At 50.9% G+C, this 12,602-nt stretch overlaps 1 protein-coding gene across 30 annotated transcripts in view; it reads left to right on the top strand.

Moving 5' to 3' along the window:
• The window catches only part of NRXN2 (neurexin 2), a 340,969-nt gene that overhangs the window by 257,884 nt on the left and 70,483 nt on the right, over window positions 1-12,602 (top strand). For all 30 annotated transcript variants that reach the window (XM_083591980.1, XM_083591978.1, XM_083591984.1 and 27 more), the window contains one exon: window positions 4,512-4,693. In XM_083591980.1, coding sequence (XP_083448106.1) covers window positions 4,512-4,693 — 182 coding nt within the window. The remainder of the gene's footprint in view (window positions 1-4,511; window positions 4,694-12,602) is intronic.

The following is a 12,602-nucleotide window of genomic DNA, read 5'->3' on the forward strand; positions in this document are numbered from 1 at the left end:
CCATAGATATACCAGAATTTTCAAAAGTAGGGGATCCATGGCTTGGCTTTTGAAAAACAGGGGGTCTGCATTACTTAGCTAATTGGAAACCACTGGCCCAGAGGATGCAGGGGAGGCAATCAGCCTTGCAAATAAGCCCAGCCAAGTTACTTCTGTGCTTGCCTCAGATGAATGGAAGCCCTTTCTCCACAACCACTCGCCTCTTTACAGGCATGTTAAACAATAAACTGAAAGCTCCCCTCTCTTTCCTGTTCTGTGGGCACTTGAGGCTAATGGAGGAAGCACATTGTTTCAGGGGAAGTCAGCTCACGATTGAGGTCATAGAAGCTGTCTTATGCAGAGGGCAGAGGAAATCAGGACCTTGGAGAGCTCCTAGTGAGCCCTGCTGGCAGGAAGAAGATTCCACTCTTGCAGGCAGCAGGAGCCAACTGGCCAGGCCTGTGGTGGGGTTGGCGCCCTCTCCTCTGAGGACCTGGATGGACTGCGGATGGGGCCTTGCCAGACTTTATGGTCCTTGATGCCTGTGAGGCTGGAAATACGGAGTGAGGCTGGAAATATGGAGGCCAATGCAGGAGCGTTGATGGTGGCAGGGCTGTGTCCTGGCAGCTAGGACCCCCAAATTGGCTACTGATGATGATTCCCACTCCCAAGGCCCCACGGTCAAGGGTCACAATGGACTGACAGAGGTCAGGCAGAGTGACTCGCCTCCCCTCCACTGACCTGCATGGTTTCCAGGCTAGTCATGGAGGGAGGGACTTCCTTGGCTCTGCAACTGGAATGGGCTGGAGGAGGAGGGAGAGCAGGAAGCAAAGTGGAAGGCCTGGTCACCTGTGGCTTTTGTGCAAGGTAGGAAGTACAAGGCTGGACTCAATCCCAGGTGCAGCAGTGGGGGTCCAGATCTCTTCTGGTGCTTTTTTTTTTCCCTGTGGAAGATTTCCAGCTCTGTAAGCCCATTCCAATAGGATGCCAGCCGCAAATACAATGTTAGGAAATCTTGGCATTTTCAAGGTTTTTTTTAGCTTTGTTTACTAAATACAAGTGAAACAAACTTGCAAGATTAGATCACTCTCCAGGGCACCAGGGAATTTTCTGGTGCAGATTGCCCTGCGCAATTTAAGACTAATTTCATAATTTCCCCAGAAATTGCACGCATCTGCCAGGTCCTCTTACAGGAAAAGAGAAAGTTATTCAGGGCCCAACTGGGGAAGGTCTCCCTGGAATCTTTTCTTCAAGGGCAGCTGGACTAGGGCAATGGGGTGAGGACTTCACAGTGTTGCCCAATGTTAGAAACTCAGATATATACAGTCATATCTCATGTTACGTTTGCTTCAGGTTGAGCATTTTCAGGTTGCGTCCTGCAGCCCCCCGGAAGTACCAGAAAGGGTTATTTCCGGGTTTCGCCACATGTGCAGACACACAAAATGATGTCACATGCATGCGCAGAAGCGGCAAATCGCAACCCACGCAGACGCGAGTTGCGTTCTGCTCATGTTGCAAATGGGCCTCCAGAACGGATCCTGTTCGCAACCAGAGGTACCACTGTAAGCTACTTGCCAAATGACACCTTAAATTTGGGTTACGGTCACCACAATGGAATGTCTATGTGCTTTTTTTTGCAGTGCGATATTATTATTATTATTAATTTCATTTATATACTGGTTTATATTTTAAAGAAAAAAATCTCAAAGTGATTTATAATACATTAAAAAATCAAATAAAGCAATCCAGAATAAAACAAATTCAGGCTTCAAAGGAAATATTTCAGATCCTTCTCTAAGTGACATTTGCTTTCCCCATATTTATTTACCCACTTAATTTCTAGAACTGCCCCATAGCAGACATAATCTAGGAAGCTAGTGTGGTGTAGTGGTTAGAGTGTCGGTCTGGGACCTGGGAGATCAGGGTTAAAAGCCCTGTCCAGTCATAAAGCTCACTGGGTGACTAGTCACAGCCTCTTAACCTACCTCACAGGGTTGTTGTAGGAGGGTTAAAGGGGGGGGGAGGTTAGCCGTATATTCCTTGAAAAAAAAGTGAGATATAAATGCAATAAATAAGCTCTTCTGCTTGCCTGCTTAAGAAAGCAGGAGGGGCCAACCAGGTCAGTTGCCAACCTGGCATCCAGAGCTCTCCACACAGTTAGATATGCACGAGTAGCAAAACACACCTGGCACCTGAGGAATTTCCCCTACACCTCACCCATGTGCTATCGGCTGTGCTCCTCTGGAAAGCCCCTCCCCTCCAAAGACCTGGCTCTCTAAGCTGAGGTGTCCGCATGTTTGCTTTAGCTCAGGGGTCAGCAAACCTTTTCAGCAGGGGCCGGTCCACTGTCCCTCAGATCTTGTGGGGGGCCGGACTATATTTTTTTTGGGGGGTGAACGAATTTCTATGCCCCACAAATAATCCAGAGATGCATTTTAAATAAAAGGACATTCTACTCATGTAAAAACACACTGATTCCCAGACCGTCCGCAGGCCGGATTTAGAAGGCGATTGGGCTGGATCTGGCCCCCGGGCCTTAGTTTGCCTACACATGCTTTAGCTGCTGCTGCTCTACTTGCATTGCTTGAATGTGACTTTAGCTCACGGGTTGGCCGGGACTGATAGACACTGTAGTCTGAAACATCAGGAGGGCACCGTGTTGGTGAAGGCTGCTTTAGGTGGCTGTTGATCACAAACCTTTTTCAGAAGCCATTATTAATGCACAGTTGATATGCGCATAATCACGGGGCTGGAAGCAGCCCTGCTGCATGTGGGAGGGGGGAGAGCTGTATAACCATAATTAATTTCTTGTTTTCAGTATTTCCAGCAAAAACCTAAAGCACATTGGTTACAAAAAATCTAAGCCATGATGCTAAGATAATGATCAGATGATGGGTGGGGGGCGGTGTAAAAAGGGTTTTACATTTGCCACCCGCCACCTCATCTGCCACACCTCTGGGTACCAAAGTTTGGCCCACCCTCCCAGGCCTATCTTTGGCATCCTGAGAAGTAGCCTCCATTCTCCCCCCCCCCCCACATCCTGGGAGCATGATAGGCTTGAGCCCCTTCTTTAGGGAGCAACTCCACACATAAACACAGATCCTGCTTCTGTTGCCTGACTAGCTGGTTGTTGGAAGCCGAGGCAGTGGGGCAAGCTTCCAGTCTACACTGGTCTGCCAGGCTAGAGGTTACAACATGATGCCTGTCAAGACCATGTCCTGAGCTGCTCTGAGGACCAAATGAGGCTGGCTAGTTGAAGTGGGGTCCCACCGTCTGTTTAGGTTTTCAGCTTCAGACCCCACTACCCAACTCGCTTGTTGCAGTCCTTCTGCCTGCCTGGTCAAACAACCCACCTCTGTCACCTCTTGTTCCAGAGGATGTGAGGTGCTGAGGTGGCCAGTGGAAGCCAGCCACTTAGTTAGCTTGGCAGAATTCTTGGAATGGCAGAGGCGTGTGCCTGGTGCATCTTCAGGCAGCTCTGGGGAGCCTGTTGAGGCCCTCCAGCTCCCACCATCATCCTTGAACATGGGCCAGACTGGCTGCTCGGAGTTGGGAGTCCATCCACCAGCATCTGGGGGGCTTCCCAGGTTCCCCTGGCCTGCTTTGGGGGCTCACTCCTTCCTCCCCATGAGACACTCAGGGATGTTGGTAAAGGCAGCTGTTATTCCAGAACAGACAAAGGTGTCAGCTTGATGGAGAGGCATTGGGGGTTCCTGGCCAGGAGAACCAGAAAGGCAGCCTGAGCGTTTGTATATGAGGAGGAGCCAGGCTTGAGGGGTGATGGATGGCCCTGCTGGAGCCCATGCCTCAAGGAGGGCTGAGGAGAGGGCTGGGTGGCCAGGAAACGAATGGGCCTGTCTCAGTCCTTATCCCTCTGTGTCCATCATCCCTAACCCGCTCCCTCCCACCCCCAACCTTGTTTTTGCGGCAGAGACGGGCAGGGGACATGAAGGGGCTATCCTGGTAGGGCACTTGGGCATTGCAGGTTGAGGTGGAGGTTACAGGAGGGTGCCAGAATGGGGGCTTCCAAGGTCTATACCCAGCAGTTATGTGCACAAGGTCTGAGCTATGCTTCTCCCCATATGGTCCTGAGATTTCCATTCCCCAGATATTGATAACTTCAGCGGAGAGGGCAGATAAGACCCAAAATATGACAGATGGAGTCCCTGAGCATGGATGGCTCCCTATATTCCAAATTGATGTCTATGTCCCTCCAGACTGCCATCAAAGGTGCCCCCCTGGGTTAAAAGCCAATAAAGATCCTTCACTCCCAGGTGTGAGAGAGCTGGATGATGGCAGAAGCACTCTGCACATGTTCCAGCACACTCATCACCATTCCTTTTGTGCTGTGTGTTAAGCAGCTGTGCTCTGGTGAAAGCAAGGCAAGTTGAGCCCTGCCTAGAGCAGCTTGTGAGCGATCCGAGAGACCTAAAGTTTCATCCCTGAAGTTTCGTCCTCCACCAGTAGGTGGAGGATCCCAGAGGCTGCACTGGACCTTCCTCTCTGACTTTTCTCTTTCTTCCTCTTTCCAGCTGGGACAACATACATTTTTGGGAAGGGCGGGGCGCTGATCACCTACACGTGGCCTCCCAATGACCGCCCCAGCACACGGGCCGACCGCCTGGCCGTGGGTTTCAGCACGCACCAGAAGAACGCCATCCTGGTGCGGGTGGACAGTGCCTCTGGCCTCGGGGACTACCTGCAACTCCACATAGTAAGGATGGCAGAGGGGCTGGGCTGGGGGTGGGAGGGAGGGGGTTGATGGGGAGGGGATCCAGGTGGGGGGGGCCTGATTTTTCAAATAAGCTCTGGGTTCAAAACTGGTGCAAATGAAACAAATCCTGGGGTTGTGAGGTAAGGGGGGGGGTTGTCCAGTTTCAGACATACCTTTTCCCAGACACTCACAGGGGACCAAACAGAACACATCTCCCCACGCCCACCCCACCAGCTCCTGAATGGCTGCTGGCAATATATATATATCATTTTCTCATTTTACAAATACTTTAACAAAAAAAACCATAATCTTTACATAATCAATCTGCATTTCCCTCGACTTTCCTCCCTTCTTTTCTGCGGTTACTTATTTTATGTCTGTTGTTACTGCATATCCAATTCAAGCCTATTTTCTAATTTCCCCTTTTTGTTATTTCTTTCTGCACGTGTTTGTGTCAATTCTGCTAATGTTTTAAGTTGTTTACAATACATCTTCCAATAGTCAATAAATTTTCCCCATTCTGTTTTAAAAAGTCTCTCTTCTTGGTTTCTTATTCTTCCGGTAAGTTTCACCATTTCTGCATTTTCCATCAATTTTAATTGCTAGTCCTCCTTGGTTGGAACTATTTCTTCTTTCCATCTCTGGACATAAATCATTTGGGCAGCCACAGGAGCATACATATATAATTTTTTCTGTTCTTTGGGTACCTCTCCACCAATTATACCTAAAATAAAAGCTTCTGATTTTTTACAAAAATTATCTACAACATTTCCCCCCCAACTCATTATAAATCATTTCCCAGAAAGATTCTGCTACCTTACATGACCATCACATATGGAAAAATGTACCCTTCATCTCTTTACATTTCCAACAGATATCTGGTTCTAACTTACAAATTTTTGCTAATTTACTAGGAATCAGATACCACTTACACATCATTTCCATGTGATTTTCTTTTATCGCATAGCACACTGTAAATCTCAAATCCACATTCCACAATCTTTCCAATGCTGCCATTTCAATATTATGTCCTATATCCATAGCCCAGAATCATTGATGATTCATCCTTTGTTTGCCATTCTGATAGCATTTTAGACATTATTTTTTGATTATTTAGCAGGTCTTTTTCTAGTTGAGAGGTTTGATTTGTAGGTCACTAGCTGTTTAAATACACCCCTTTCCTCACCCAGATGGGCCTATTTCATGGGGAGATTTGGCAGGGGCTGAGGCCTGAGGGTGGGTTGCCACTTCAGGGGTTTGTGAAAATTACCCCACCCCACCCCCGCTGCCCCATTATACATCTTCAACTTTCACCTTCTTGATGGGCAGTTCTAGATGTTATCTGAAAGTGTGGACCATGTTGCTCTTGCCACCTTCGCTTTGGCAGCAGCGAGTGGCAGACTTGGAACTTCAGTTGCTGAACTGTGTTGCCTTGCACATTGGACACCCGTGGGATGGAACAATTCAAGGAGAGACCATTTGGGCCCTTCCAAGTTGTTCTCTATCAACAGACGATGGCTGGTGTTTGTGCATACATACCCCCACACACAGGTTCAGCCCTTGATTGTTTCTGTCCAGACCAGATCCAGATCCAAACCAGTCTTTGCATGAGCTCCCTTAGAGCTCACCCCTTCAGTCCCAGTTTTTTCCTGTGTTCTCGGGTTGTGTGCTGACTATCGATGTGCCTTTCCCTCATCACCAGAGTGGGGCACAACAGACCCCTGGCTCTTAAAAAGAGATGTCCTGGAGTCAAAGCCTGCCCTTTTTCATTTCTGCCCCAGAGATGTGGGCACTTGCTGTGGTCCTGCCTGGAACTCTGCATGTGCTCAGACACAGCGTCCTCTCCCGCCACTTCTGCAGCCCTGGGCTCGGCTCAGCTCGAAACAAGACCGGCCCAATTTGCACACTGGACAAATAGGCCCTTCAGGAAGCTGCCCTGCACCACCACTCTGCATACACTCAGATACCATCTTTGCTTTTGACACTGAGCATTCCTTTCAAGTCCCTGACTTCGGGCAAGAAACAAATAGGGGCTGTTAGGACAGGATTCCCACCCGCATGTTATGTGTTGCTGCTGTTGTTTAAAATATATTATTCTTTAAAAATAATAATGGGGAGACGTTGATGGGGTGTATTTGAGTGGGCCTGCACGTTGCAGCGGGGGTGGCCTGCCTCCCTCCCTCTTCTGCTCCCGGGTGATGGAGGCTGGACCCCTTCCGCTTTTCCCTTCTGCCTCTCCCGATCTCTCCAAGCAGGGCAAACTGATTAATTCCTTGCCCTGTGTGAACGCAGCGTCTCAAAACAGGCCGCAGGCACCCAGTCCATCTCTGTGTCGTTCCTATTAATATTTATGCATTAATGGCTGCGCATGATATTGGGAGAGGAGGAGGAAGAGAGCTCGTTACTTAATGAAATACTCATTGCCCGGAGGGGGGAGCAGGATGCAGGAGGCTAATTTCTCCCTCGTGTGCATGGCTGTGGTCGGGCGCCCTGGATGGCGGAGTGCAGAGTCATCTCTCTTGCTCCTTCTCTGAGCTGCCATGGATGCAAATCGACGTTTTGTTGATTAGGTTTGGGTATGTCTTCAGGTATATGGTGGCAGCCTCTCTTTTCTCCTGTGGAGTGGGGGTTCATTTTCCCCCCTTCGAGGAGACTGGATGAAGTCTGCATTTTGTTTCAGCAGGACAGGCATTCTGCACAGATCCTGGATTTGGGAGAATTCAAGCCGATGGCCTGAGACACAGCCAATTGGCGGCCTCCTCCTCACAAACACACACTTCCCTTTTATGTAAGGCTTTGGCTGCAGGTCACCATGAGCCAGGGCTGGTGTGTTTTTTTGGGGGGGGAACAAGCAGCATTTGGGTGGAGGCTGCCCCATCAGCTCTCCTTCACCCCTCCCTTGGCTCAGCCAGGAAGAACATAACATGAAGCTTAGCTAGCCATGGTATCCAAATCCAGGGCGTTGTTTGCGACAACCTCAACAAGTTACAAATCTGTCCTAGCTGAAGCCTGGCTAGAGTTTGGGCGTTGTGGGAAACCAAGCTGAATGGCAGCTTCCAAGCTTGTTTCTCTGCATCAGAGAAAGAAAGAAATGGGAGCAACCGAGCAGTGTAAACCATGATAAGCCAGAAACCCTGGCTTATTGGAACATTTAAAGCGAGCCGTGAGGCAGGCGCCTCCCTTGTTCTCTTAGAATGGCAATGGCACCCACCTGAGAGGTGCCGGAACTGAATTCCGGTGAGTTTGGCTGAAAAAAGCCCTGATTGCATTTCTTTTGCATGCCTCTCTTGACCAGAGGCAATCCCTTGGGCTGAATCCCTTCTGTATTTGCCCCCTCCCACCTGTCAATCACCTGACACCAGACATGGAACAAGTGAAGCTATGGATGCCAAGGCTTAGAGTGGGCTCATTATGGTTCCTTTCCAGCTGCGGCTGTAAGTTGGCACTGCTTGAATGTGGTACCTTTTCCCGCCACACTGCTTTCCACGGGAGCAGGCACCGTATTCCCGCAGCACCAAATTGAAGCCATGGCTTCAGGAGAGCAATCAGGCTCAGCACATTCTGAAGCCTCAGCAGCCAGGACTACATCTGCCCTTTGCTTAGTGTCAGGTGACAGATAGGTGGGTGTGGCTTGGCCAGACAGCCTTGCAGGCAGCAGCATGGTGGGGTGATGATGCTCCTTTGGTTGGTTGGTTGGTTGGTTGGTTAATGCAGTGCAAGCTCATTGGCCAGGAACTCCATGTTGACTCTGCTGGTGCATTTGCACCATGCAGGTCTTGCCACCTGCTCCCTCTTCTAGTAACCGGCAGAGACGTGGCCAGCCACAGGTCAGTAAGCAGCGCCACCCCACCCCACTGTCTGCAACTCCTTGTGGGCCAACTTCAGGATCAAGCCAAATTGGGCCTGGCATCCCCCATTATTAGTCTACACCCAGAAGCAGGGCCAGCACTCTGTGCAGAATAAACCGTACCTGTTACTTCTCATGACTTACCTAGAAGTTACAGCTCTGTTAGCTCAGCCTAAGATTGCATTAGCCTTGTTTGTGGCTGCATCACACGGCTGACTCGTGTTCAGCTTCAGACCAGTTACAGTCCCAAGCTTCTTTTCACTGAGATCCGCCATCCTGTGCCTTTCTCTGGAGGTGTGGAGATGTTAAGTCTCCTTCAGCAAAAGCAGCGAAAAGTCTTTTGGCACGTTAAAGACACAACACATTCATTATGAACTCATGAAACCTTCTGCCTAAGTAAAATGATTGGTCCTCAAGATGCCACAAGACTCTTTGCATTTTGTTTGTTCGTAGTTGTTTTTACTTAAATGTAGAACGAATGTAGATTTGGCCCAGCTGGATTTCATGCTATGAATTTCACCCCAGCTTTCCAAGTTGTCCAGGTGATTTTTGAATTGTACAGTGGTACCTCTGGTTGTGAACGGGATCCATTCCGGAGCCCCATTCGCAACATGAACAGAACGCAACCTGCGTCTGCGTGCACACGGGTTGCAATTCACCACTTCTGCGTGACATCATTTTGAGCGTCTGCGCATGCGAGAGCGGTGAAGCCCAGAAGTAACCCGTTCCATTACTTCCGGGTCGCCACGGGATTTATCCTGAAAGAACATAACCTGAACCGAACGTAACAAGAGGTATGACTGTATTCCTCTTTCCCAAGATGTTATCCCCTCCTTGTCCTCCCAAGTTTGGTAGGCAGAAATACAGAGAGAGGGGCTGGTACAGAGTCAGAAAGTGAGTTTCATGGCTGGGTAGAGATTTGAACCTGCGCCTCCCCCATCTTAAGTCCTCTGCTCTGCTGAGCTGCAGCTGTCAAGCGGGACTTCCCTGGGGGCCAGCTTTGGATCCAACCCTTTCTCTGCTGGGCAGCACTAAGAACTGAGAGCTGCAGGGAGAGGGAGAGAGGCACTAGGACTCCTGGGTCCTCCAAGATGTGGCCAGCACAAGCGTTTTGGCCCCTTCCACTCAGAGAAGCAGGGCATGTAGCATCAAGGTGGCCTACAGGTTGGTGCCCTCGCAAGGGCACCCACATCTTCCCAGCTGCCCTGTGGCATGTGCCGAGCGAGGGTGCTGCCACTAATCCTGTCTGGCAGGAGAGCAGGCAGGCTGGCGCAGAGAGTGCCCAACGTGTCAAGCAGGCCCCTGGGGCGGCCTCCGCTACACTCCGGCGCCTTCGCCTCACATCCTCATCTTCGTCATGGCCTCGCCAGGCTAACGTGGGCTGACAGCGTAACCTACTGGTGCAGACATGCTGGTGTCTGTTCCTCACACTGCCAGGCTCCTCGGGTCCAAGGTCCTCCCAGGGGGTGCCCAGTGGGTAGCCAGGCAGCCGGGAAAGGGGTGGCAGCAAGAGCCCTGCAGCTGGATCTGGCCAAAGGGGTCTGGCCCATTGAGTCTCGTCAGCTAACCAGATGCCTATAGGCTCTCCCCACCTGTAATCTGCAGCAACTGGTCTTCAGAGGTTCACCGCCTCTCATGCTGGCGGGAGAGCACAGCCACTTTGGATAGCAGCCATTGATAGCTTTATCCCCCATGGGTTAGAGCGAGAAAGTGGGTACTCTGAGGCAGGACTCAGAGGGAAGTGGCACTTACTGGTGTTCTAGAGGAAGGGAGCCAGGACTCCTGGGGTTTTACCCCAGGCTTGATCAGATGATTTGGAATCTATAGAGTGTTCCAAAGCCCAGGGGCACTGGGAAGCTGGGTTCCCTGTTAATTACCCAGTTGTCATTCCCTGTGGCTGTTCCCCCACAAGGAGGTCTGGATGTGTGTATTTGGGATGATGATGTCCATGTATTATCTGTCCAAAGAGAAGCAAGCTAAGAGTATTCTAAGATGGACCTGGATTGGAACGATCATGTCTTCTCTCTTCTCCTTCTCCTTCTCCCTCTCCTTTTCCTGTTCTCTCCCCCCTTCGTGCACTCCCTCTCTCTCTCTCTCTCTCTCTCTCACACACACACACACACACAGAGAGAGAGAGAGAGAGAGAGAGAGAGAGAGAGAGAGGCCTGCCTATCCTCCCAGGTGTAGCCATAAAACTGCCATCACATTTACAAAGCTAAGCAGGGTCCGGTATGGTTTCAAATTAGGAGTGGGACCGCACATTGACATTACTGCATTGCAGGGGGTTGGGCTAAATGACCCTCAGGGTCCCTTCCATCTCTACAATTCTATGACCCTAGGATAGCCTGTTATACCCCCTGCGACCAGGATTTCATTCTATCTCTCTCTCTCTCTCTCTCCCTTCCTTCCTTGGGGCTTCCCTCCCACTCCTCCTCCCAACTCACATTGCATTAGTCTCTGCTCCTCCCCTGTCCCCCAGCTACATACACACACACACACACACACACACACACACACACACACACATCTCTGCCAGGCAGGGAGCAGTCCATCTGAGGAATGGTGCAGATGCAAGCAAGGGGATGCCTTTGGGCGGGGGGGGGGGCATCTTCAGCCACGTTTCTCTTGCACGGCCTTCCCTATGAGGGGTCTTTTGCGGGGACCACCAAGCCTTGTTCTGTTTCCAGCGCCTGGTGTTCCAAGGTCTACCTTCTCTCCCTCTATGGGGGCTTCATTTGGTTACTCTGCTGGAGAGGAGTCTTCTTCCTGAATTCCTCTGGCCCTCTTTTTCTAACCACCCCTTGTGCTCTCACACAGCCCCAGTTCATTTCAGTGCGTTCTTGGGCAGGGGCTTTGCAGGGCTGGATTGCACCCTATAGGTGGGAATCTGTCCCTGCATGCCAGGTCTGCCTCTGGGATGGGCAGAATATTGAGCTGCAGACATCGCCCTTCGGCTTCCCTTCCCACCGCTAAGTAACCCCACTTCTTAGGGTCCTTGGAGGGAAGGTTGGGGACTTTCAGACAGAGGTGCCACTTCAGCCCGGGTGCCAAGTCACCGCCTGCATATTTGGGATTCTCGCAGGGAGGCAGGGAGAGGCAAGGATGTCCCTCCTTCTCTTCCTCCCCCCTTCCTCTCTCTGAGCTGCTTGCAGCTGCCACAGCAGACAAAGCCCCTCTCTGCAGGAGCCCTCAGAGCTTGGGCGATGCGCTTGAGCCGTGACACTTGCACAATGGCGGCTGCCAAGGCACCCCTCTGCGGCTTTGGAGGGGAGACAGCCAGTGCGGCTGATTGGCAGGGGGCGCTGAGCCCATGGGTGTGTGCGTGTTTGTGTGTGTGTCTGCATGTGAATGTCCATCTGTGTCATCAGCCACCAGAGCAGCATTTCTGCCTCTCCAGCGCATGGTAACGCGTACAGCGTGCCGGAGTTGGCATGCACCTGTTTTGTTCTGCACACAAAGAGAAGAGCATTGTGGCGCTATCTGTATATGGTGCACAGAGTTAATTATTTTAACACAGTTTGGGAGGGGGAGAGGGAATTACAAGCATCAGGGGACACAGGAAGCTGCCTTTTGCTGAGCCAGACCACTGTACCGTCAAGCTTAGTATTGTCTACTCTGGCTGGCAGCAGCTCTCTGGGGTTTTGGGCAGGGAGTCTTTTCCCCAACCCTACCTGGAGGGATTGGGTCTGGGGCCTTCTTCATGCAAGACAGGCACTCTTTCCACTGAGCTGAATGGCCCTCCCCTAATCTGCCCCCCTTTGCAACTTCTCTGCTTTTCTCGCTTTTTCATTGCTGGTGAAGGGTCTAATCCTGCCTGTATTTTAACGAATAAGGAGGACATGAGGTGTGATGTGTTAATGGGATGTGGTGCGTTAATGCTGCTGCTGTGTCTGTGTGTGTGCCGGCCTCTTCCCTCCAGCTGTGGGAGTGTGAACACACTTGTACATCTGTGCAGAAACTGAACATTGTCCTGTTGAAAATGTTAGGACTCCTGCACTGCAGACCCTGAGGGTCAGGAGCTTCATTGAGCATCCCCTATGAGGCCCACCTTCTGCCCTCTGT

The sequence above is a fragment of the Podarcis filfolensis genome (assembly GCF_964270895.1).
Source record: "Podarcis filfolensis genome assembly, chromosome: 16".
Classification (NCBI taxonomy): domain Eukaryota; kingdom Metazoa; phylum Chordata; class Lepidosauria; order Squamata; family Lacertidae; genus Podarcis; species Podarcis filfolensis.